The 26,251-nt window shown below is 37.7% G+C and overlaps 1 protein-coding gene and 1 long non-coding RNA gene across 4 annotated transcripts in view; one reads left to right on the top strand and one right to left on the bottom strand.

Moving 5' to 3' along the window:
- The first annotated feature begins 448 nt into the window (after positions 1 to 448).
- Positions 449 to 26,250, top strand: LOC136836287 (uncharacterized). The gene is made up of 3 exons (XR_010852361.1): positions 449 to 656; positions 11,140 to 11,263; positions 26,126 to 26,250. It is a non-coding gene; the product is annotated as an uncharacterized lncRNA (long non-coding RNA).
- The window catches only part of LOC136836285 (adenylate cyclase type 2-like), a 395,106-nt gene continuing 385,526 nt past the window's right edge, over positions 16,672 to 26,251 (bottom strand). For all 3 annotated transcript variants that reach the window (XM_067100345.1, XM_067100343.1, XM_067100346.1), the window contains one exon: positions 16,672 to 19,995. In XM_067100345.1, coding sequence (XP_066956446.1) covers positions 18,532 to 19,995 — 1,464 coding nt within the window. In that variant the 3' untranslated portion in view covers positions 16,672 to 18,531. The remainder of the gene's footprint in view (positions 19,996 to 26,251) is intronic.

The raw sequence follows: 26,251 nt of genomic DNA, 5'->3' as shown, positions 1-26,251 counted from the left end.
AGTAAAATATTTGATGTTTGTGGAACCAAACTGATTCTCCTTGTTTACGACTATAATGGTATACTTGGTATTTTTTTATTTCCCTCAAATTCCTACTAAAAAAAGTAATTCCAATACAATGAAAGTTACTAGGACATTCGCTATAATGTAATAGTTACTGTAGATTTGGGGAAAATAAATATGGCCATACCGTGTACTATACTAATTTTAGTACGAGTGCATGAAAAGTTAATCCTGTATTGTCAAAAATCGTCCTAAACTTTTTTTTTTTAATCACTTTAGGCTAGTTACTCCTCAAGGCACCATTACCGTGTACGTAGGTTTACAGTATATATTTTGTTAATTATATTTGTTAATCAGTTAGCTCAAAATATCACGAAGAAAGAGATAATTGTCGAAGATGTCGTAATTTACGATAATTACCGAAACCGAAAGTCACTTTAGGCTAGTTACCCCCCGAGTATGTCAATAAACTCACGTTGTGTCTTTTGTAAACATATTTGCTTCTCAGTTGGCTTGAAATATCACGAAAACAGACGGAACCATGTGTCGAAGGTTACGTCGTAATTACCACAAAAGACAACTTTGGAAATATTTGCAGCAAAACCAGGAGACAATTCACTTTTAGCCGCTATACCTACCCTAAGTTGTTCCAGGTTAGTTGCAGTTGCGTTTGTCAAGTCCCCGTAATATGATAATGGTTGTTTTGAAATTAAAGACAGCCTGTCAGGTCAAGATTATGTGAATTTATTGGTTTGGTTATTATCCATTATTTATTAATGTACGTTTATGTAAAACCAAGGATAGCGGAAAGCTGGTAGACCACGCCTAGGCCAACTGGGTCAGGGTATAGGCCTAATACCCACTGCCTCTCCTTTATCAGCCAAGATAAGTTAATGGTAAATCGATGTTATTATGTGTTAAGTAAGGCAGGAAGATGTTAACATGCTTAGACTAGGCTAGGTTGTAGGCCATGTTTAGATATTTTATCGTAAGGGAAGAGATAAAATTGGCCTACATGTTTTCCCATAGGCTTTATTTATCCTGTGGATAGCATAGGTAGCCTTTGCTAGGTGGATCAGAGTATTGAGGACCTAGCCTACGTTGAATATAAAGGTTGCAACTTTTAAGCAATTTTTTGGTAGATCAAAGTGGTACTTCCACTTATCTTCAATTTTTGTTGCACGAATGTAATTAACCCCTGAAGTCCATCCAACAAGTGTTTTCCATACGCCTGTTTGGAATGGTTCATATTCCATGTTAACGTAGGGGTACCCCGGCCAGTACTAAACACGGCGAAGGGACATTCCATCCCCCCGATGCCAGTACTAAACACAGCAAAATGCATTTAGCTCCCTCCTGTTGGCAAATGGCTCCCTCTTGTTTTTCCCCTCCAGAGGGCACCTCTTCAACGTAAACATGTCTGCTCCATTTCTGTGTTCTCCCCTGCCCAAAACCCCAAATTCCCACAGTCCCCTTTTATTGTTGAGTAGACTAAGGGTGCAAATAACAGTTGGCCGACAACAAACTCACCGCTAGTATCAGAAGTGTAGAAAAAACCAGTTTCCAAGGTAAAAACAGGTGCGGAGCTAGTACTTAGAATTACCAATTTTTCTTTTATAATTTTGGTAGAACTAAACAAGAGCTTTGCATTGGGTATTACTTTGGAAATAGATTTTTCCCATAGTATTTTGGTTGCTTATTAAAAATTTACTGATACTTTTTTTTTTTGATTGATTGTAATTAACTGGAGAAGTTGTACGCTAGCCATCGTGGGATGCTATCGTACATGCTCAGTGTTATGGAAGAGTTTTTGGTAAAAAGTGAAGTTTCCTTCACCAAAGGATCTGCCCCCCGACTAACATGGCCTGCTAGGTTAGGTTAGGTTAGGGTACATTAGGTCAGTATAGTTCCTTTTATAATAGGTTTCCTTAACCAGTCCCTTCTTAAATATGTGGCTTCCTGATGACTTGCAATGTGTGGAACCATTCCATAACAACAACATGGTGGTGCAATCTTTCTCCCAGTGTAGGTTTGGTTGGATATATCCATGTGGTGCTCTAATGTAGAAGTACTCATTTAAACTGCTAAGGTTAATATTTTCCTTATTGTTATCAGTCAGTGAGTAATAGTATGGCTAATTAATATCTCATTGTACTTTGAATAACTTGTGTGTTAGTTTTTTGGTAGGTATTAATAGGGCTAACTTGTCATTTTGTGTTTTCCTTAATCATAAATTTATAAATAAGAGAACACAGCAGGAAGCTATGGTATTTGGATATGGGTTTATAAAAGAAATGGGTGAATAGCATCACCAGAAATAATAAAATATACTCAGAATGCAAGAGAAACAACTGTAAAAATGTTTGTGTTATTACTATCACAAAAAAAGGTTGAAAATTATGAAAATGTGGCATTGGTAATTGAAGTGTTACACCCTAACCTAACCTAACATGGATGCAACATACTACTTGCCAGGGTGACCCCCTGCTACCCCCTTTCCCTCAAATCCCCTGTAATACTGAAAAGTATAGCATTGGTACCTGAAGGGATATATATTTGAATTTAACTTAACCGAGGACCTTGTCTAATGTAGGTGCTGATGGGGACTTTGGGCCCCAAACCTAGCATTGTTTTTTGCATACCATACATTTTGAGGATGTTCTTTCATGCCTGGATTGATATTAATTAATTGTGGCTTCTTGAATGTTACAAGTGAGCAAATGAGTCATTTTTCGTCATTACTTTGTTGTTTTCTGACATATTTTCTCTTATTTTGAAACAACAAAACTGGATTTTTGCTTCCAAGGGAGGTTTTATTTCAAGGGTGAAAGGCTTTTCAAATAATATAAGCCAATCAGATATAATTGTCAGGATAATAGCAAAATACTGTGTATCACCAAAAAAGTGGTTGGTAGAAACTGTTGAAAGTACTGTACAAAGAGGGAGAGCTTAAATTCACTACACATTTGTGAATCTTGAAAAGGTATCAGACATGTATCAAGAAAAATTAAACGGCCTTTAGGAAGATAGAGGGGTACCTTAATAAATCATTAGGCTAGTGTTATTTTTTTTACCCTGGATGCTTTTTCCCTGGCTCTGTGGTTGTTACCCAACCATTGTATAGTTTTCCCATCTCCCCACAGTTCTAGATACTCCAGACATCTTATATACCAGTTTGCTTGATTTTTGAACCGCACTTGCAAAGTTATCTTTCCTGTATTTTTAACCTTTCTTCCCACTTCACCAATGCTAGCCAAGAACTTAGTCAACAGTACATCATCCGTGGCTTCTTTCATTGTCCTTTTGTTTCTCAAAAAAAAAAAAAAAAAAAAAAATTAGGGAACATCAGAAGCCTTGTCATCTTTACTATATTTAATGTCTTTGAGATTACGAAAAGAATGTAATTTCCCCGAAAATTACAATTGGAGAAGTAACAAACCCCACTGCTGTAATGCTCATGGTTTGTAACATTCAGCCCCATGAATCGGCTTAATTAAATGGTCTAAAAATTCAGCAGCTCACAGTGGATTTAGATTGAAACCATCAGAAGATATATGTAGCAATTTTTACTAAATGATGTGGAAAGTAGAGGCAGATTAAAAATTTCAAATGGTTAAAACCAATTTTCCTTAGTTACAATGCTTTTCCAGGTACAGTACATTCGTTTACGTAACTCATTTTTGTGCAAGATTGGTTATCTTAGAAAACTGGTATTGCTTTAAGTGCAAACAGAAAATAGTCATCACTGTAATGTGTGGTGAAGAGGAGAGCACAGCCGTGGTTAAGTCGTCCACTTTAGTTTCAAGAGTGTAACTTCTTTTTTCTTTCCTCACTTTTAATGCTTAAGCGGCAAAATTAATGATAATATATTTGTGCCACAAATGAAATATTCATTTACTACTTCCGTTCACATTCTTTCTTCAATGTTTCCACCTTTTCTTAACAGTTGTTTCAACGTTATTTGCAGCGCTGCATGACCCCAAAGAGCCTAGCTAGCGCTTGCCCTGTGGCCTAAATTTATATTTCAGTCTAGTTCTTTCTCGTGTAGTATTTTCCTTGTGGAATATACAGGATTATCGTCTTTCATTGTGATGTCTTTCAGTCTTACCCAAAGAACTTTTCGTATGTGTTATTGTAGATAAAGACGGGTTCTTGCACTTGGGCAGCCCGTCGATTTCTCTCGTAATAAATTATAATCTTTCGACGCATTATATTAGCCCTTAAGCGTAGCATTATTAAAATGGTAGTTGTTACATGTGATTATGATTTTGCGAACGTCAGTTCCAGTTTAGATATTATATTGCGCCCTCAGCGAGGTTAGGGAGGTAAGGTCTGGTTACGTCAGGACAATGGCATTCAAGGAAAGGTTAGGTTTGTTTGCGTCTGCGGAACCTGGATCTTGTTACCGTCGTTCTACACTCACCCCACAACTTCTCTCTTAATAGATTACAACACACGAAAATATATTGCCACAGACGAAAACAAACCTAACCTTTCCTAGAATACATGTCCTGACCTAACCAGACTTTATTTTAATAACCCCACTTAGGGAGCAATATATTTAAACTGGAACTGACGTTCACAAAATTATAAGCATATGTAGCAATTATAATTTTAATGCTGTTACGCATAAGAGTTAATATGATGCGTCGAATGCTGATTAGTAAAAAATTAACCGACGGGCTTCACAAGAGCAAGAGTTCGTCTTTATCAACAACAAAAGATACGAAAAGTTCTTTGGGTACGACTGAAAGAAATGAAAAAGGAAGACGACATTCCAGCAAAATCTTCAAAACACTACAGGAGGAAGAATTGGACTAAAATATAAGATTTAGACCACTAGGCAAACATTGGGACCAATGGGGTTACTCAGCGTTGAAATTGTTTTTGAAAATAATGTTGCGAACATCATTGCTGAATGTTACAATCGATGTATGGTGCATAAGTGAATTACTTTGTTGTTACTAAATGTTACAATCAATCTGTGGTACTTTTAAGTGAATTAGGCGGTAATAGAAATCGCTTTAACCGTTATCGAAAAGCGAAAAGGGAAAATCGTTTGGAATTACTTTAGTATCCCTTAAATAAATATTCCGTTTTCTGTTAGCGTTTCTCTTTGATTTCCCATCGCTGTCTATTCGTAATTGGTTATTTCGTCCAATCCCGTTCGCTCCTGGTTGTTTCGCCGCGGGTAGGAAGAATGTGCATTTTTCCCCTGGTATCACTAAATATAATAAATATATTTTCACCGTGTAAATCATATGTATGTCAATATTTAGTGTAGGTAAATTCCAACTGACAGCGGTCCTTTGTTTTGATAGGTGGCTGGCCAATATGAAGTGCTGTAATAGCTTTCAACTACGGGTTGAGACTAGGTTATTTTGGTTTAGAGGTAGGCTCACTGGCTGGTTTGCTCAGTGAATTTGCGAAACCAAACGCAGATTTTAGGGTCGTTTTGCAAATAGAGTCGGATCGTATAACCAGGAGAAATGAGTTGTGGTATTAACTGTGATTTGTTTAACTGCATTATACGTAGGAACTCTACTCCGGAGAGGAGTTCCTCTTCTAGATAACATGTATAAGATAAAATTCCAATGACGTCCACGAACATTCACCTTATGGACAACACTTAATAGCTTTTACTTAAAATTCAGGAACTGAAAATATTATGTAAATATTACACTTAGTTAGTTCATATATAAGGATATATTGTAAACCAAAACGAATTTAATTATAACGAGCACCGTATTATAACTACAGTTTTAACTAAATGATTATCAGATGTATTGTAGAACAGGGTAAATATTTTTACGAGTGGTAAACTCATGTATAGATCTAACTACATTATGCTGTGTTGTACTGATACTTTTTATAATTATGATTTGGGACTTGAATGAATGTAAAACTTCGTTAAAAACCAGTGAGAAAACTCTATTGAAATATAATACACGAAAAATTATTATTTTGTTATTGTAGATAGGTTTCTGATGCAGTATATTTTATATAGACGTTTAAATATTTCCCTTGTTGTTGACTATCTCTCTCTCTCTCTCTCTCTCTCTCTCTCTCTCTCTCTCTCTCTCTCTCTCTCTCTTCAGATTAGTTGTCTCATCGTAAAATGTTTCTGGGGTAAACATGGTAAATAATCTTGCAGTCAGAATAACCATGAAATTATATATATATATATATATATATATATATATATATATATATATATATATATATATATATATATATATATACAAATTCCCTTTGTCACACCTATAAATAAAAGAATATTGTGCAACTAAGAGTATGTTAATAATATTAGTTGTTACCTAGGCTATAAGGGTAGCATACGGAGGACCGATCAGCTTGTGAGACAGGCGCGAAATAATGAGCACGAAGACAAATACTGCTATAGTTTATTGATTTTTGTTTCAGATTTAGCTGGCCTTGTGCCAGCACGGGCTCTTGCTCCTAGAACAGCCCGTAAGAGTTTATTGATGTTGTTTTAGATTTAGCTGGTTTGTGCCAGCACGGCTCTGCTCCTAGAGCAGCCCGTATGATGTTGTTGTTTTAGATTTAGCTGGCCTTGTGCCAGCACGGGCTGTTGCCCTAGAGCAGCCCGTAACTGTTTATTGATGATGTTGTTGTTTTAGATTTAGCTGGCCTTGTGCCAGCACGGGCTGTTGCTCCTAGAGCAGCCCGTAACTGTTTATTGATGATGTTGTTGTTTTAGATATAGCTGGCTTGTGCTCTTGCTCCTAGAGCAGCCCGCCTCTATGTTGATGATGAGTCTGTGAGATGGGTTTGGATGAAAACTTTATTATGATGCATGAAAGTGATTTTGTTGATTTTTGAAATGAAAAGATTTAACAACCTCTTTGAACCCTAAGGTACCCATCAGATGAGGATAAAAGTATGATAGCAGTGTTGGCTAGTGGGAGAGGCCAACAGATGGAAAAAGAAGAATTGAGTAGTAGGCACAGAGTTTATTGATGAAGCTATGTTGTTGTTTTAGATTTAGCTGGCCTTGTGCCAGCATGGGCTCTTGCTTTTAGAGCAGCCCGTAACTCTATGTTGATGATGAGTCTGTGAGATGGGTAGGTTAATGAAAACTTTATTATGATACATGAAAGTGATTTTGGTGGGGGTGAATTTTGAAATGAAAAGATTTAACAGGCAAGGTTGCAACCTCTTTGAACCCTAAGGTACCCATCAGATGAGGATAAAAGTATGATAGCAGTGAGTGTTGGCTAGTGGGAGAGGCCAACAGATGGAAAAAAGAAGAATTGAGTAGTAGGCACAGGTAGCTAGTATGCTAGTTCATGGTGATCTAAAGCCATATTCCTTGTCTGGTCCTAATTCTTGTGTCTGTATGTGTTTTGTGTATTTGTTGGGTGTTGATTGTGATGGATGGAATGATAGGGGAGGGAGTAATTTCTAAAAGAGTTAGCATCTAGAGATGAATGGTATGGCTTTTGATTTGTTGTCTGGGTCAGGTCTGTTGTGTCTAGAGATGAATGGTATGGCTTTTGATTTGTTGTCTGGGTCAGGTCTGTTGTGTCTAGAGATGAATGGTATGGCTTTTGATTTGTTGTCTGGGTCAGGTCTGTTGTGTCTAGAGATAAATGGTATGGCTTTTGATTTGTTGTCTGGGTCAGGTCTGTTGTGTATGAATGGTATGGCTTTTGATTTGTTGTCTGGGTCAGGTCTGTTGTGTCTGATTTAAGAATTGGGAAGGAGAGTGGGTGGTTAAAGGTATGGATTCTTTAGAGTTACTGTGGTGGTGGGTAGGAGCATAGGAAGCCTGCAAATTCATCGATGTTTGTCAGCATGTGCTTTGTTATTTGGGTAGCTGTTCTTTCATTACATTCATAACTTGTTCTTAGCTGTTCTGTTTCTGTACAGTCAAGAAGGTAGTGTTCCAGGGATTCTTCTGGGATTGTTTCACAGTACTTGCATGGTTGAGGATTGTCTACTATTCTTTGCTATGTGCACAGGTATCCTAGCCTTAGCCGATGGATTATGACTGCTAGCCCGTGACATGTCTTTGGTTATATTGTGTGGTTTTAGGTTTACGGTGTCCATGTACCATTTGGTGGTTTTTGAGCCACAAAACAGCTCTTCTGACTTTGCTTTCCTCCTGTAGTTGGCAGTGTGCTGCTGCCTTGTTTTTCAGTTGTGTGAGTGAGGGGCTGATTTTGATACTAACGTTGGTGTGTAGCAACCCACTTTTTGCTAAAGAATCTGCTTCTTCGTTTCCTGGGATTCCCAAATCCAGTTTAATGTTATTTCCCTGTTCCTGTTTTGATGGAGGCTTGCAATTGCCCATATGCTTGATAGAAGTCTGATGTTTTCCTTTGCTTTTCCTTTTGTTATAGCCTGTAGTGCTCCTTTTGAGTCAGTATGAATTGTTGTGTTTCCCTACCTATGCTGAGAGCCTCTAGAGCTTTTGCAATGGCAGTCAGTTCAGTTTGTAGAGTGGAGGCATTGTCAGAGAGCCTCCAGCATCCTTTGAGGGTTGTTGAGTGGACCCCAGCTGCTGTTGCCGGGATGCTGAGATCTACTGATCCATCTGTAAAATATTCATTTGTGGCTGCAGTTTTCCTGATAGCCTCTTGGTCTGCAAGCCTTAGCTGTTGAGCAGTGCATGCTTCTTTGCTTGCAGGGAGGACTGTAAAGTTTATCTTGAATAGTTCAGGCTCCCAGGTGCTTGTTCTCTGTACTCTGCGGCGTTTATAGATGAAGCGAGCTGCTTATAAAGCGGGATGCGGATGTCTGCGTAGTTTGCAGAGACCGCGGGTACAAAGATTTACAGGTGACCTGAGGTCAAACTAATTCCTTACAAAAACAGGACAGGTTCATACAGAAAACATAGTGATCAATAATGTCTGACACATAACATGAATAATTCATTACTTGTACATAAAGTATGATTGTTTAGAAAGACAATAAATATACAGTTTACAATTATGGTGATAAATATATATTCTTATCGACCCTACTGTAGGTCGATGTGAAGGCACTGCAGAAAATGGGATGTTCTCTATAGAGAACGTGTTGAGCCGGGACTTTACAAGCTCATGCGTGTATACTGTATGCCAAATTTTCTTATACACAAGTAAGAAACATACCGTCAGAGGAAGCGTACGTATGCAATGGCGGGTTTGGTTTTTTTTTCCTTTGAACTTTTCCTTGTCAATGTCTCCATTTTATTTTGTTCAGTGATTCGTTAACCCATCTTGGTAAAACTTTAGTGGTGCGGCCTGATTCCCGCCAGTCTCCGACCAGGATAGGTTACAGCATTTTTGGGGGCTTCCTCCCCCCTCAGGGCCAGGTGAGTGCATTAGGTAGGTAAGATCTGGTAGGTGAGGACTTGGTATAATAGGAAAGTTTATGTCTATTTATGTATGAGGAACCTGTTCCAGTCGCATATTCCCCAACTGTATTATGGTTCGGGACCTTCCCTGAAAAAAGCGGGACGCCACATCTTAAAAACTAACCATAGAATCTTCTTGAAAATAATCTCAATATGTTTACCACACCCAAAATACCCATGGGAGAATATATGAACTATCCAACTGCCCCAACCTAACCTAACCTATAGAGGCATGGCCAAAAAAAAAAAAAAAAAAAAAAAAAAAAAAAAAAAAAAACAAACTAAGGCCTACTCGTCTGGCTGAACCATAATGCAGTTGGGGAATATGCGTCCTGGTTGATGACTGGCGGGCATCAGGCCACGCAACTAAAGTTTTACCAATGATACCTGGTAAGGATGGGTGGTATGTTGGGTCAGTTGGATTTACTCATTATCAGTTTGGATAGCTTGTTAATTATAGCCAAACTTTCTCAGCTAGTAATTTGATGAGCCCATTATAGAGACTTTAAAAATAATCCAGCCTGGATGGGACCGAAATTAATACTTGTTTGACCATTTAGCTTAAAATGCATATAATGGCAAATGTTTGATTAGTAGTTAAATGCCCATTGGTCAAATGATGCATTTGCCAATTTCAGCTTGTGGTAAATTGATGAACGTAATTTCTTTTTCCAACATTTTACGAGAAATGATTAAGCTGGACATATCCTAATCAATCAGGAATATGAGATATGCACAAGATATGTTGGGGTGAGGCAGTGATAAGGGTTTCAGCAGTTAATTAAAGTTTTTTTTTTTTGTCTGTATATGTCAATAAAACATTTGATTACTCTGGTACTTAAGTGGCATCCCATCTCATGTACGTTTGGTCAGAGTATTCTTTCATTTTACATCCATAAAAACAGCCTTGTGCCAGAAAGATTAAGATACTTATTTCAGAAGGGTTACCGATTATTTAGGTAGAATTCAGTTAAGCTACTTGTCCTTAGCCAGTGAATATGTAAGTTCCAGTGAACATTATAGAATAAGAAAAAAACTGCTGCTCCTTGTTACAGTTTTGATAAAATTGCTTGGGCATATGCCTCGCTATCTCTTGTCTGTAGATTTTATGGCAGGTTTTGTAGTTTGTTATTGTGTATAGTGCATGCATATGGTATGTAGTAATGGTTACAGAAGTTCCTGTTTATTTAATTATTATTGTTTTTAATATCCATATGCTATTTATATATTAGTTTATATATATATATATATATATATATATATATATATATATATATATATATATATATATATTATATATACATATATATATATGTATATATATTATATATATATATATATATATAATACATGTATATATATATATATATATATATATATATATATATATATATATATATATATATATATATATATATATATATATATATATATAGTGTGTATGTGAAAACTTTTATGTAATATCACCATTTTCATACACATTTATATTTTTGATATACACTGTACTATTGACAAATACTCAACTCCCTGTAGGTGAGTTAGTGCCATCAGTGCACCTCATGCAGTGCACTGTAGGCATTACTGTAAGGTTCTTTTAGTGTCCCTTTGGCCCATAGCTGCAATCACTTTCATTCCTTTTGCTGTACCTCTGTTCATATTCTCTTTCTTCCATCTTACTTTCCACCCTCTCCCAACAATTGTTGCATGGTGCAACTGTGAAGGGTTTCCTCCGTTACACCTTTCAAACCTTTTTACAGTCTTTTCCATTTCAGTTCTGAATGATGTCATGGGTCCTGGCACTTGGCCATTTGGCCAAAATTCTACATTCCAATACTCAACTCGTTCCAGTAACATCTTGGCCATTCTTCCTGTGGGTAAAATTACACCCGCTCATCGGTAAGGCAGTATTTTGTTTTTGGCTTGGGCCCGTGAGGATGTGAGAATTTGGATTTATCCTGTTTTTTTATTAATTTGAAATACTTCTTGTGTTGATCTTGTGTGATGGACAAATTTGTTTCATGGTGATGGTCAATGAAGGGAACAAGGGCGCAATATTGAAGATGACTTTTTGAAGCCCAGCAGTTGATAGTTACATTTAACAGTCAGTGGACAAAGTAGAATTTAATTTTTTTACAAGATCAGTTTTTTATTGATTGTGGCTCACACTGATTATAATAAGGTCCTTAGCATTTATCCCTTTCAGTATCAATGCCACAGATTTTAGCTTAGGTTCATGAGGGTTCCAAAATGGTAGGATGTGGCCCCTTGAATTAAATTACCCATGTTTATTTAACTGTGTTTATCTTTTAACATCAGTTCACTCCGTGTTTATCTTTTAACATCAGTTCACTCCAAGTGATTTTTTTATTACACCAGAATTGTATGTATTTTGAGATGTTTCTTGTGTTTCAAGCATATTTCATCATTCCTGTTAGAGGTATTCCTTATTTGGTTCTCCTCACAAAAACACAATTTTCCATTGTGGCTCCCCATAATTGTTAAAGGCCAGGTAGAGTTAGGTTAAGTTATAGAGCACATAGTATCTGTAAAAACAGTGGTTTGTTACCATGAATAGTGTAATCACAAAGAACTATCAAGTACAGTACATATTCAAAGTGGAAACAAAATGGCTAACCTTTTATGCTTTTTTACATAAAAGTATAACAGGAATATAGCTATGGCTTAGAAAAGTAAGATATTAGCATAGGAAAATATTAAATGTGTGGATATTTAGATGGAACAGTCTCCCAACTTTGTTAAAATATGGACATTTAGGCCTCAAGGCACATGCACAGGTAGACAGGTAGCTCTAAGATTTTTTTAGGACTCGTGGTCCAGTAACGTTCAAATATTCTAGTTTTACAGGAAGCCATTCTAAGAGCATATTCACAGGTCAGGTCAGGTCAGAAGGCAACACTTTTGCCTGAGGTAATTTGTCTGGCCACTAATCCTCTTCTCCCTCCTAGTTACTGCCCTGCCACCCTTTCTGTTTCATTTCCAAATTTGAGCTGAAACTAGCAATCTTAGACCAGCAACAGTGACATCTTGCTCAAGCTTATCATGATATCAACAGAAGTACAGTTATACTGTCATGGTTTTACATTCCAACAAAGAATTTTAAATTACTAGCAGTTATGAAATGTTAACACTCACTCAGCACTGTGGAGATAGTAGTAGGCTTATCTGTGTTTGGTAAATGCCCCTTCCCACCCAATCATGGATTATTTTCATGGCTTGTAGACTTATCTGTGTTTGGTAAATTCCACTCCCCACCAAATCATGGATTGTTTTCAAGGCCTTTGATTTATGATCTTATGACCTGACAGTCTCTTGGACAGTTGCCTGGTTTTGACATTTTCTTGCCATTTGCATTGACTGAGGGACAACTCAGTCTCTTGCATACCCAGTGGTGCCAGATTGAGTGAGTGCCATTTTCATGAAGCCATTGGTTCATTTGTAAATTCAGTGATGTTGGTGAGATTTATTGGCAGTCCTAGGTTTCATCGATTGAGAAAACCCTAAATTCACTCTAGAATCGGTGTCCTTGTTCTTGTTGCCTTGGTTCCTAATCCTCTGTTGGGTGCCAGAGGTTGTGGATTCGCTGATATCTGAGTTTAGGTGCTCCCTAACCTCCCCCATCTACCATCACCAATACCATATGTATCCGAGGAAGTTATGCATTCCATAAGACCCAGAGACTTTTAAATTCATCAGCCTGTTGATGTAAGATGGACAGAAACAGTCCAGTCAACCCTTCTTCAGCCTGGCTAATTGCCTTGGCTTTGCTCGAGTCTGGCTCTTTCATCAAAATAATGGCAGACTTCGTCTTCTCATGGGTTTCCTCTCACCAAGTTGCAACCAGGATAGCTTCACCCTATAAGACAGTTTGATGATGGGTAGAAGAAACATCATGGTGGTGGTGGAAAAAGAAGCATTCTGGTTCTTAGGAGACACTGATTCACATTCAATGTCCTTAAGGCCCTTTTTGTTCCTAATTGTCATGAAAGAGATGATCAGTCTCAGCATTTTTCTTTCCCAGGAAAGGGACAGAAAACGTCCCAGCCCTTTCAGCCTGGCTCTTTGGCCTAAAGTCTGTACAGAAAATAATGGAGGGGGATGCGTAGTTATGTAGTTCCACCAGCTGGTGCCATGAGTAGATGGCCTGTCATGTCAGATGGCAATGTTGCTGCAACATGAAGATGAGTCTTGGGTAGTGTCAGCTTTCTCAGATAGTTACAGACTACCCTGCAAGGACCACACACCACCCTATCTCATTTTCAGCCCACCCTCCCAGCTTTGGCCCTGTTGGCAGAGGTATGGGTGGTACTATAGAAGAATGCATTGGAAGTTGTAAATGCCCACTCTTCATACACCTATCCATTAGGATGCCAGGAAGTACCTCAACATCATCTGCTAAGGAACTGGATTAGTTTAAAGCCCTGAGCTTCATACTATCAACAGGTCCACATGCATTCTTAGTGGTCATATGGGTGTTGGTTGATGCCCATTCATCTTGAATACACCTACATCATTGCAATGATTTGTGGTTCTGGGTTTCCAGAGTGTTTAGGGATTAAGGCCATTTCCTTGTTTAATTACTGGAAACAGTTGGATCTCCAATCCAAGCAGCAAATGAAGTACCTGGGCATGTTGATAAACTGACATTGACAGCCTATTCTTTACTCTTGGCAAGCTCAGAAACTGCCAACTTGACTTGAGCAGGTCATTCTTGGTCACCTGCTATCTTTGGAGAAGCTCGTGCTTCACAGGTGACTACACCTATAGTTGCATCAGTTATGCCTGAAGTGGCACTGGTCATCCACAGAAAATTCCTCCAACACTCCATGTGCCATACAGCCAGGTGAAGAATGATTTGGTGTTGTGGACAGATTACAGGGACCTCCTTTTAATAGTTCCCCTGTATCCTCAGAAATAGAGAAATTTCTGTCTTTGGATGTATCAAAGGATGGTTTGGGGCATTCTTTAAGGGGACTTAGCTGCTTTAAGTGGACACCCTCATCTCCTTATTAACCCCTTTGGAAATGTTAGAAGCATTTCTGGAACTGCAAACTTCCCAAGATTGCTTGGTAGGTCATTAGGTGGTACAGTACAGTGCTGAGAGTGACATGATCACAATGTTGGCATACAGTATTTCAACAGGCAAGGTGGTGTGGTCCCTTCTGTTTGCTGGTGGTGCCTGTTTGTCACACAGCTGAAGAGGAATTTTCTAGTCTTGTTCTCCAGTCCTGGGCCCATGGGGTGATGGAAGATGCTTTCCAGCACCCATGGGACCACCTGGGCATTCATGCCTTTCCCCTATTCAGCTTGATCTGCAGGGTGGTCAGTTATGTATGGGTCACCCCCAGGCTCAGCTTGAGGTGTTTGAGGTTTTAGCAGTGGGTTTGCAGTGAAGTGATGTGTATAGTTTAGTAATATTTTTCTTTTATTGCATTCTGTACAACCATCCATCTACATAAGTCAGGAGTCTATCTACATTTTGTATGTTGTATTATGGGAATCAGAAAATATTGCAGATACGAGATATAAGATTATTTGCATTTGTTTGTACAAGAAAACAAACCAGAACCTTTTATGTAAGTGTCCTCCAGTGCAGCTGGAATCAGTCCTTGAAACTGGACAAGTTGCTGTAAGTTGCTGTATAGATAACTGGTAGTAGGAGGGTGACTAGGGGAACCCCCTCACTCACTCAACTGCTGTTGCTGAGCACTTTGTCTCCATCCTCCATTGAGTGAAAATTAAACTTTTTTTTCTGTTTTGATGTTGGGTAACTTTTCTAATGATATGACTTGCTGAAGAAGAGTGATTGACAGTGTGAAGGATGTCAATGTGTGGGGCTTTATGTCCTACATGTTTATAGTTTTTCACCAATACTGTTACTTTTGTAGGAGTTGACTTACAGTCCTTCCCTGTGAGGAATTGTGCAAGTTGGTTTCCATCCACCTCTTACTCAATCAGAGAGGGTATGCATAGGAAGGTGAGTGATCACCATACACTCTTATCTAGTGGAGATTCAGAAGCACATACTGGACTCTTTCCATATGACATCCCTATGCCTACACATGCTTTGTCACAGTCTACCCCTATCATGTTGGCTGCTCCAGGGTTGATGACGTCAATTGAATACTTCCAGATCTGGCCTTCTCTTGGTACTCAGGAAAGTCAGACTCTTTGTCTGCTGTTGATGTAACCATATAAAAGTTCAACCCTGTCAAGCCCCAGGTGGCAGTCACCCATCCCATGGGAGATATCCCTGCTGTACCACCCACAGCTGGTGCTCCTTTGACATCTGCTTTTCTCTCCTTTCATTCTAACAGGAGTAAGATACAGACAGTAAGTTTGAGAAGCATAGGCACACTTCTTGCTGTCAAGCTCTTCCTCTTTCTCTTCTGGCCCCACTTCCTCTTGTAGGAAGTAGTAGTTCCCAGAGTCTTTGCTCAGGAGGTTGTGTCAGACTTCCAGTGAGCCTCTTCCCCTTCTGCCATTGGAAGCAATGTTTGCTCACCTGTGGGTGGGATGTCTGGGTAGGGTGATCATGATTTTTGAGACAGGACTGCCTCAGACTTGACTCATGTGCTTTTACCATAGTATGTGGGGTTTAATCAGCACAACCCTTTCTGGGTTTGTTCTTAACAGGTCTCAGTTACATGATACCTACAGTTATTGTGATGATCTTTGTGTACTTGCTTCTGCAGTACCTCGGTCAGTTTCTTGTTTATCTTAGGTATGTATGTACGATAGTGCTCATGTTTGTTCTCCCTTGGCCTTGATTAGTTCGACTTTTGCTGACCATAGGAGTCTCTTGGGAGGAATGACTATGGTTCAGAACTCCTTTCCATTCATGGGACAGCCTTGGTTCAGGGCTTGTCAACCCACACCAATTTCTCACATGCAGTCCCAGGGCCAGGCAGGTGTGTCTCTTGCATTTGGGGATCTGATAGGACCAGAGGGTTCTGCTCTGTCAGAATCTTTGCAGCCAGAGTTGAAATGACACTTGAGATCATCAAGCTCATTTTTGAGTGCAGTGATGTGAGGAGGCAACTCTGGTGACCCATCTGACCCCTGTCTCGTTGATTGAGTTCACCCTGGGTGCTCTTGTAAACAAGACTGTTGTTCAGATTGCCAAGGTCACAGCAAGTTTGTGATGTTTTGGACCTGGTGAATAGTCTTATCTCTGGTTCAGAAGGTTTCTTGCATTTTAGGATTGGTCCTTCTTGTATAAATGCATCCAGCATCAAAACAGATTTTAATAGTTCATTATTAAGGAACAACAAGAAACAAGTATAATAAAGAAAATACAGGGAAACATTTATTAATATAGAAATTTATGCAAATAAGTGCAATAAACCTCTCACAATATTGCAATGAAAGTCCTGCAAAAATAAAAAGAAAATGGATGCTATCTATTTACTGCATAATTTATATATATATATATAGCTATACACTAGAATATACTGAATTCCCAAATGAATTGCTTTGGCACATTGTGATATCAACATAAGTTTAACAATTTTACATTTCAACAAAGAGGTTTAAATTACAACAAGTTGTCATGAAATAGTAACATTGTTTAGGAATACAGTTCCTATAATAACAGTCAACCCATTTTAATATTTTTTATCACAAAATCAATTGTGATACTAGAAGCATTATCAAACTGAATTTTTTAGGGACTGAATGTTGACACTGTACACCATGGGCAAAGAAAAATACCTACTCTTTAAGAGAATTATACATTGTTCCTGTAATGTTAAAAGACTAAAACTATAATGTGGAATAAATGACCAGGAATTAAAGTATGATATACCATGTAAGGTAGTCATTGGAAAGTTGCTACTAATTTGTTATTAGCAGATTCAGTAGTTACACACTCTGAAACACTAATTTTGAAAGAATGCATTGCACCCTGACACTCATTTTTTATACAGTACATAATGAAGAAAAATAAAATTTCCAAAAATTTTGTTAAATCTGGAAATAGTGATGGGTGCTAATAGTCATGTCTTGTTATCGAGTAAAAACCCTAAATTAACCTCAATTTTTAAAAATAGCATTGTACATTAGAAAATACTGTATATAAAAATTATATTACTGTACACTGCAGAGTGCTTGAAAAGCTGAGTCATTTATATATTCCTATACCCTGCAATAATGATATACAGTACTGCATTCATTTATCACAATAACAAAACACCATTCCATATAACATTAGTTCATTACATAATGCTCATACCCTCACATTCATACTTAAATACATTATGTATATATTTGTATATGTATACCAGATATATACACAAGTATAGACAAAAGAATAAATCAATGATTATCAAAATAAAATCAGGTTTGTAAATGCTATGTATAGTTATGAAAATATAAAACTAAATCAACAGAAGAAAATTATTTTCACAAAACTATTAAAAAGGCCTAAAGATACAGTACATTTGTTTGGTCTAATCATAATTTCTAAACTTTATAAAGCTACTCAGTACTGAAGATGAAATGTTTCCAAAGTGTCACTTTAATGAATTGATGCGAGTATAAAATTACTTTATGTATATGTCAAAATATAGTTCTTTAAAAATACATTTCTAAACTTAATTTTTTTTCATAATGTGCACAAACAATTACTGAATGGGCACAAGTAACTGGACCACTCATTGTCACATTTTGTATTTTGCAGACATCTTGTGCTCACAAACACACACATTAGGTTTTGGTTATCATTAAAGCTAATGATTTTCAGCAACAAGAGTAGTGCATTGCATAAAACGGTTTGTCTTAATTTTTAAAAAAATTTTTCAAGATAACAAGAGACCTTGATATGTTTATATGTCATTCACTAAAACAACCTCATTATGGGATTTCACATATGGAATAATTATGACAAACAAAAGAACAGTCAGAATGCTGTTATAAGTAAGGTGCACACATACATTTATGAAAAATTCATACACAGAAATGGGAAGCATATTTTTTGTTGCCAGTCCCATTCACTTCAAAGCAGATATGGCCACAACTCTGCTGGCAGTGAAGCTTGTCTGAGCATGACCCTGCTCTATTTGTATCTATTGGACACACTGTAAGTAGTATAGTAAATGTGCACATACACAAAATATCACTTAACCCACAGAATTACTTTATACTTATCAAACAAAGACTTGGTTCTTTTTACCAATAAGACCACTGTTGGTGAATGCATTTGATTTCATCCCCACAATAGAGTTCGTAAAAGCTGGGTCTTGATTTTTATCAGTCTTTGCCTGACCAAGAGATCCAGTTATATCATCTGTTAAAGTGACTGTACTTTCAGCTCCATTTACATAATTTATCATTGATATTCTCCTGTGATCGTCTTTCTTCTTGGGATGTTCAGATGCAGAGTAAGTGTCAACAGATCTAACTCTTGACAGCCGAGCTAATGGTGATCTCCCGTTAGCTGAAAATACTGAGTTTTTATCCTTACCCTCAATTTTAACTGAAGTTCTTTGCTCATTCTGTTCCATTTGAGATGATGGCAAATCTGGTTTTTTATTTTCAGACACTGAATTCACACCCACTGCACTGTCCACAGAGTTATATTTATAACTGTTGCACGTTTTCTCATTTTCAATCGACACATTACTATTTGTGCATTCAGAGCTCGTGGACGACTCTTCAATTAAGTTACAGCCAGAATCATTGAATTCTCTAGTATCTAAAAGGACATAGGATTTGATAATGACATTGTCAGACTTTGATTCGTTGGTTTCTTTACAATGGGGTCCAACAATGTCTTTTTTATGAGGATATTCCCCATTATCATGATTAATTTCAAAGGTTTTGGAAGAACTGGTAGAAAATGATTGATTGAAAGGTCTTTTGGTTTTGTTTGGAATACCATTTGACTCGACACTTCCTGAGTGATGCAATGATTTACCAGAGTTAGAGCTAACAGGGTGGTGTTTCAGTGGAGGAGCAATTGTTGACTCTATGTTGCCACAGGAATCAATTGTTGCATTCCTTGCCAACCGAGATTTCTTGGGAGACACTGATGTTGCAATCTGAGCTGCTGGTTTATTCTGGCCATCACCAACAGGACACGAATCATTAGGCAAACTTTGTCTTCTGCAGTCAGCTGTAGACTTACTGTCTATTGACTGATTATTTACCCTAGTCCCCTGGTCTGATTCTGCATCAGCTTTACCTGAAGCAGCACTGTGTAAATTACCGACATCCGTTAACAAAGTTTTAGTAGCAGGAAGTACTATGTCTTTCATAGTTACACTAACTTTCCGAGGAGAATTGCAGTTTTTATCCTTCTGAACGTCATCAGCATGTGGTGATGTTTTAGGGGGATTTTCTATTGCATTTCCATAATAATTTGTAACTCTTTCACGAGGAACAATTGAAATTTTACCATAACTTGTTTCTTCAAAGCTGTTCCCAAGGGAGGGTTTCCGGTAACCTCCCATTATAAGGGAGGTTGATGAGGAAAATGCACCTTCATTAGATTTGCTGTTCAGTTTTGAAACATAAGTAACAAGAGTTCCTTTTCCTTTAATATGCCTTGGTCCTCTACATTCACATTGTAGACCTGCACTTTGCAAAATTGCTGCTGTCTCTTCAGTTACCTGGAAGTAGATTAGAATTAATAAAATTGAATTTTCTGGATAACCTTACTACTTTACACTGATACACAGTAACCATAATATCGTTTCATTGCTACATTTTTTTTTTACGTCTTAATTTTGTACAGTCCTTTGCAACACAGTACACACACCACTTTTAGTGGTCCAGACTAGTTCTGTCAGATATCTGGTATCTTGTGTATACCAGATACAGTATCTGGCACAACTAGTCTGGACCAGTAAAAGAGTGGTGTGTTTACTGTATTGCAAAGGACTGTACATAATTAAGGCATATAAAAAAAGAAAGCAGTAAAGAAAGCAGACATTTTTAAATGTATTATACATATGTCAGTAAGAACAGATTTTATTAAGAAAGAGTGTTAGATTTTGTAATTTCCCTTCACAATATGTTTATTTTTCTAAAACTTAATACATTTTTATACAAAAACAAACAATATTGTGTTAAAACAGCATAACAGCTTTCTTTTGTGTAATACTGTTTAAAGCTATGTCTATCACTAAAGCTCTATTCCAGCATAATATACTGTATTAAGAAGTCAAGGCCTCTCACCAACATGAAGCTGAAGACTTTTTACTTAGTTAAGACTGCATTTTGTTAGAAAAATGCCAGTCTACAACTAAATAAGATCTTTTCCAGGATGAGGAAGTTTTCTTGGTTGGTACAGAATTGAGCTTGACAATAAAACAGGAAAAAATAATTGCTTTAGATAATTCAGCTTGGATGGCCCATAAATTCAGGTCACTCTTCAATTCAGTAAGTGAGAAGCCTGTACAGTACTTAATTCATCTTTCCAGTTATAATAATTTAAATTAGGAGGTGATAGAGAATTTTTCAACTGCCATTGTTACCCTGTTGACAGGTACTGTATATGTTTCACTCCTTTATTTTTTACACGTCTATTTGTTAACCTTCAGCTGAAAACCCTTAAGGACCAAGTCAACAGACTAATATGGTGTATTATAATACATTTTAGGTGGCTATATTGTTGGATGCCCCCTGGCAGACATGGTTGTGGGGTCTGCACTGATAACTTATCTAAGCAGCGTTAGCTTATTCTTATGTACTAGATCAGTATCCTGTCAAACCAACTCATTCTCCAATGCACTACAGTAGTGTTTTCTCCAACACACTACAGTAGTGTTATATTTTACTTGAGCTCAAAGGGAGTCAAAACAGTAGGTTAATGGCTGTTACATTTATCCCCTCTGCCTCCGTAATAGGGATGGAATGGTAATGGCTGCAAAAGATGTATTGAGGGTGTTTCACGAATATGCATGTTGGGTAAGTGATAGCAGTGAAATTATGGTGCAAATGGATACTAATAAGGAGGAAGTTAGCCTCACATTTATGCCACTGCCAAATTACCTTGGAGATGAAAGTTTCCAACCCAAAAATATTAAAATACTTGAAGCCTGAACAATAGCTGCTTGGCCTACAGCATCATGAAAAGACTAAATACCTGCAACAATGGCAGGTAATAGTGATGAGTGAGCCTCCTGTAAACACATGGTTTGTCACATGAAAATAACCACACTCTAGTTACAGTATTATAAATTCAGGACATATCTTCCTTCAAAAACTGAAGGTAAGCAACAGAACTCATAGTCTAAGGATCTGAGTCTACCATCCATTACCTGTCATCCCCTTTTTATTCTCATGATCAAGTGGCCAAGGGAACTTGACTATAGTGCCTCCAATCCTTCAGCCAAGATCTGTACATGTCTATGTTACTGTCTAGATGTTAAACTACTCCCCTCTTTGTTGAAGGGTCAGAATGACTTCAGAGACAGGGTGTAAAAGTGTTGGTAGCCACCTGACTCATATGAGTACATCCAAGCCTAGAGTTTGACATGCTATCAACTGTTAGGAGTGTTAGTCAGACATGTGATGTGGTCTTATAAGAAAGTGATGCATCTGGCACCCTAAGTACATCAAGCACCTATACTACAGTGGGTAATTGTAGTACAGGGTACATCAGACATCCATAGAAAATGTATCATTATGAACTGTTGAGTTACTGTAGTTTATTGACTTCACGGGACTTGCATAATAGGATTCCTTCATGCTGAATATAAAATGTTGGCTAATATTCAGTTGAAAGGTGGACTTTTGATACTCAGGTGTTAGATGAGACTGGGATCCTAATCTTCCCCACTGGAAGGAAGTCTTCAAAATATTCAAAATATTCAAGTGATAAAGCTGTCAGTCAAAACCAAGAAACATGAAGACCAAGGACATTTGGCCAGAAATGAACCCATAATTTAGAGGCATTCATCTTCATTATTATCAAGGAAAAGTGGGTGGCATTTCTCATCCCAATAGACCCTACATAATTCCTGTTATGCCTGCATCAAAGATCTTGTGGAGCTTGGCACTCAATTCTTCTAGGGGGTGGATGACAACTGTAATATCGATGACTAGCAAAAAGGGCATAATTTTCTATGTAGAGATGGAGGAGTGGATCAGGTAGCTTAATAATCTTTATCCTGATTTACCAAGATATTGAGAGGATCTGTCATGGCAGGTCAATAGCAAAGTAACTGAAAAGTCATGGGTGGCAACGTAAGAAGTAAACATTCCTTTAAAGGCACTCATGCTTCCAAGTTTTTATTCAGTGAAGAGGAGAGAGTACTACAATGTTTTGGACCTCTTGAAAAGCTTTAAAACTCTTCCGACAATGGATACCATGCTTCAACATCACAATATAGCAAAGAACTTCAAGGCCATTAATTCACAGGACAAACATTTTCAAGATCAATAGGGAGTCATGAAAATCAGACTTTAGGTAGGAAAATTCAAGTATGTCTATTCACCCTAGATTTTTAGTGTGCCATAAGATGTTTCCTTATGACTGGGAAATCAGCAATCCTGCAACAGTATTTATCTACTAAACAAAATTTTTTCTCCAGTGCACAAAAGAATACATAACATGTTTTCATACATTTGAAAAACCTTTGGCAGAAAAAGGCAATAGAGCTGACCAACTTGGGGAAATCCATTGTCAAAGCATTGGAAATAGTCACAGGAGTCATCACTATATTGAACAGCCATGGAGTCCATCTTTACTGGCTTAAACATCAGAGGAAGCTGTTTCACAAAAGTTCTGGGAAAGAGTTTCATAATTATAAAGAGGTCCAAGAACATGCACTGTAGATGAGGAAGATTTCTCAGTGTGGTTCCTCTTATAGATGATAATCTATATCTAAATCTTCTAGATCCACCATTATAGCTACACAAAGAGGACAAGGAAGTACACTATCTTTTGAGTGACAACCCCAAACAAGTTTCCCAAGTCCAATACTAGATCTGTAGTAGTAAGGAGTAACATGGAAATGTTTACAGTATTATCAAAGAAAAAAAAAAGGAAAGAAGAATTGACTTGGACTCCCCTTCCCCATTTCTTCTGGCTATCAATATCTCTAACAGCTTATTAGACATTCAAGGTGACTCATTGGCCTTCAGATGATTGGATTTTGTGTTTTCAAAGGTAGCAGACACAGATTTAACTGAAATGTCTTGGTGGAGATGGGGGTAATGGCAGTCAGTAAGAGAAGGCGACCTGATAGGATTATTAAAAGCTCTCCAACAATAGTGAGAACCATCTGCTGAATTATCAACCTTGTAACTCATTTCTGGATCCGGCCAACAATTTTACAGCCACGGCTTATGGTTAAGGAAGAATTGAGTGGGTGGAGGCCATCATCATTCTTAGTATGCTGTCATTCTCATCATCTGGGGCAGGCTCTTTTTCAGGGGTGAAACTGTCTCCTGTTCTTCAGTTTATAAGGAAGGAAGACTTCCTAATGAATACTCGTATATAAGTACTGTACTGATTCACCAATATTCTTAGAAATTCCTTACAAATGATTTAAAGGGAAAATTCCTTCCAAATGATTTGAAGGACTTCCACATCAACCTGTTCATATGGCCAGACTCATGAAATTTGACTTTACAGGTACAATGTTTAGATTGCTGGAGTGACACATCATGGACTTTCATAGGACCACCTTCCTTTCAATCTTCATTGAATTCTCTGTGCATGAACCTGGAAATTTGGCTAATAATCTAATGCCTTCCCTGACAAAGCTGTCAGCAGGACTTTCACTAGTAAAGGTGGATTCTCGGGAAAAGTTTTGAGAAAAATGCTGGGGGTGGCCAACTGGCATGAGTGGGCTCTGAACCATTAGTAGGTAACTGAATCTGCCAGTAAGTATTCTGAGGATGTAGCTAAGGGTTTGAGTTTTGTTGCTATGCTAGGGAATGCTATGGTATTGAGTCTCACCACAGTGAATGCCTCAGTATCTTTAGTAGATCTGTTGCCCTTATAAGCTTTTCAAGCCTTCTGACAATTAAATTTCTAAAACATGATGGAATGGGATCTCTTTCCACTGGAGTTAATATCACTTAGAAGCAGGGTGCTTATCTGGCTGACTAAACACCCTACAGGTTTAGCCAGTCTCCAGCCAACAGTCCCCACAGAGACTTTTACCAGTCTCCTGCTTTCTGTCACGTTCTTGATCAGATCCTGTCAGTCCACTCTCAAAATCTGCAACAGCTTAACCTTCACACCTGAAGACTATCAAGCAAGGCATCATTAAGAGAGGATTTTGGGTGGTGCCAGCAAAACAGATTAATCTTAGCACAGATACTGTTCAATAAGTAGCCTGACGTCTTGCTCTATTTAAAGAGGATATGAAAGTTGTCTATGTTGACAACTCAAGGTAAAAGATCAGCTTTGGCACAAGTTTGAGTGTGAGGTGTAGACTTTAGCTCAAGTGAACTGAACTGACAAAGAAAAAGTACCTCCCATACTACCAAGGCCTTTTGGTACTATGGTACCAAGGTGTTTACCAATTCAAACCTTTGAACCCTTAAACAGCAATGTCCCTTAGGAATCTCTTCTTAAAGATTTTGAATCATTTTATCCTTAGTGTAAGCATGAAGGGCAAAATCTATCATTTTATCCTTAGTGTCAGCATGAAGGACAAAATCTATGCTATCTCAAGAAATATCTCGCATTCTAGTTGTTGGAAGAGCAAAAGTATCTGTCCATGGGTTGCCAAGACTTTAGGGACTACAATTCAATGCCCAACAGCTCCTTGGTTTGTTATTCTTGCCTTGCCAGTGGAAGCAAGACGAGAAGCAGATCTTGCCCACTGCCCAGTCAGAGCTGTGAGAAAATACCCGAGAACAAAATCTTTGAGAAAATGAGGTCTGCAATTGTTTTTTAGCATCAAGCACAGCAGAGGTTGAGAAAGGCTGCTTGGGATGCATTTAAGAACACTGTTTAGGATGCATATGAGAACAAAATGAAGGCCTGGCATCCAAGGATTTGGGGTCATGAGATTCAGGCTATTTCAACATCAACAGTCAAGAATGCCCAAGTAGAATTTATTTTACCCGAGAGACCTACCTCATATCACTGTAGTGTATGCAGGATTAGAAGTATTGCTCCCTGAGGGGAGCACAACCCCTTCTTAGTCTGCTTCCTCTTCATCATAATGATAATCTTTTTTCATTAGCATAATTCTCTGTGGTAGCTGCAGCTATGTTTTATGAAAGAGACAAGGGCATCATACTGACTGCCAAAGTGTAAAAATAAAGTACAAACTGGCCTTATCAACAAGAATCAGTCCTACAACATGACCCCTTACTCATGTCAAGTGATGGGATTGTGTTATATAGATTTCTGTGAAAAAATTAATTTATATATTTTTTTATACTAAAAATCCTTCAGTTTAGAGTACCTTTATTTTAGGCATTAGTCTTATGGAAAGTCCAGACAATCCAGGGGAATGAATGGCAAACATTGGTGCTGCTGGGTTCCTGGATATGTGGCTGATGAGGGTGTTTTCTGTCTCTTCTTCACTATTTGGGGTGTCTCTAAAATACTGACTACATTGTACATTGAAAAGCTCATGTGAATTTATGGGTTTGTAATATTTTTTTTTTTTTATTTTCAAAAAAAAAAAAAAAAAAAAAAAAAAAAAAAAAAAAGGGATTGTAGGTTTTCAAGTCTGAATAATAGTAGATGTTCCATATGTAAACTGTATATTATCTTTACCAAAAAGTTTTCATCATACTAATAAGTTTTCATGATGTGTTTTACAGGGACCTCAAAACTGGAAATTAATCAACAGACTTTTAGTTTTTAACCATAATGTGAGGTTGTCATGTACCTGTACCATAATCAAAGAAAAGATGTAAGCAATCTGAATTAAAGTTGATATGTTTTAT

This window comes from Macrobrachium rosenbergii, chromosome 56, assembly GCF_040412425.1.
Source record: "Macrobrachium rosenbergii isolate ZJJX-2024 chromosome 56, ASM4041242v1, whole genome shotgun sequence".
Taxonomy (NCBI): Eukaryota; Metazoa; Arthropoda; class Malacostraca; order Decapoda; family Palaemonidae; genus Macrobrachium; species Macrobrachium rosenbergii.
Note: the sequence above shows the minus strand (reverse complement) of the source record. Positions and strands in the feature narration are given on the sequence as shown.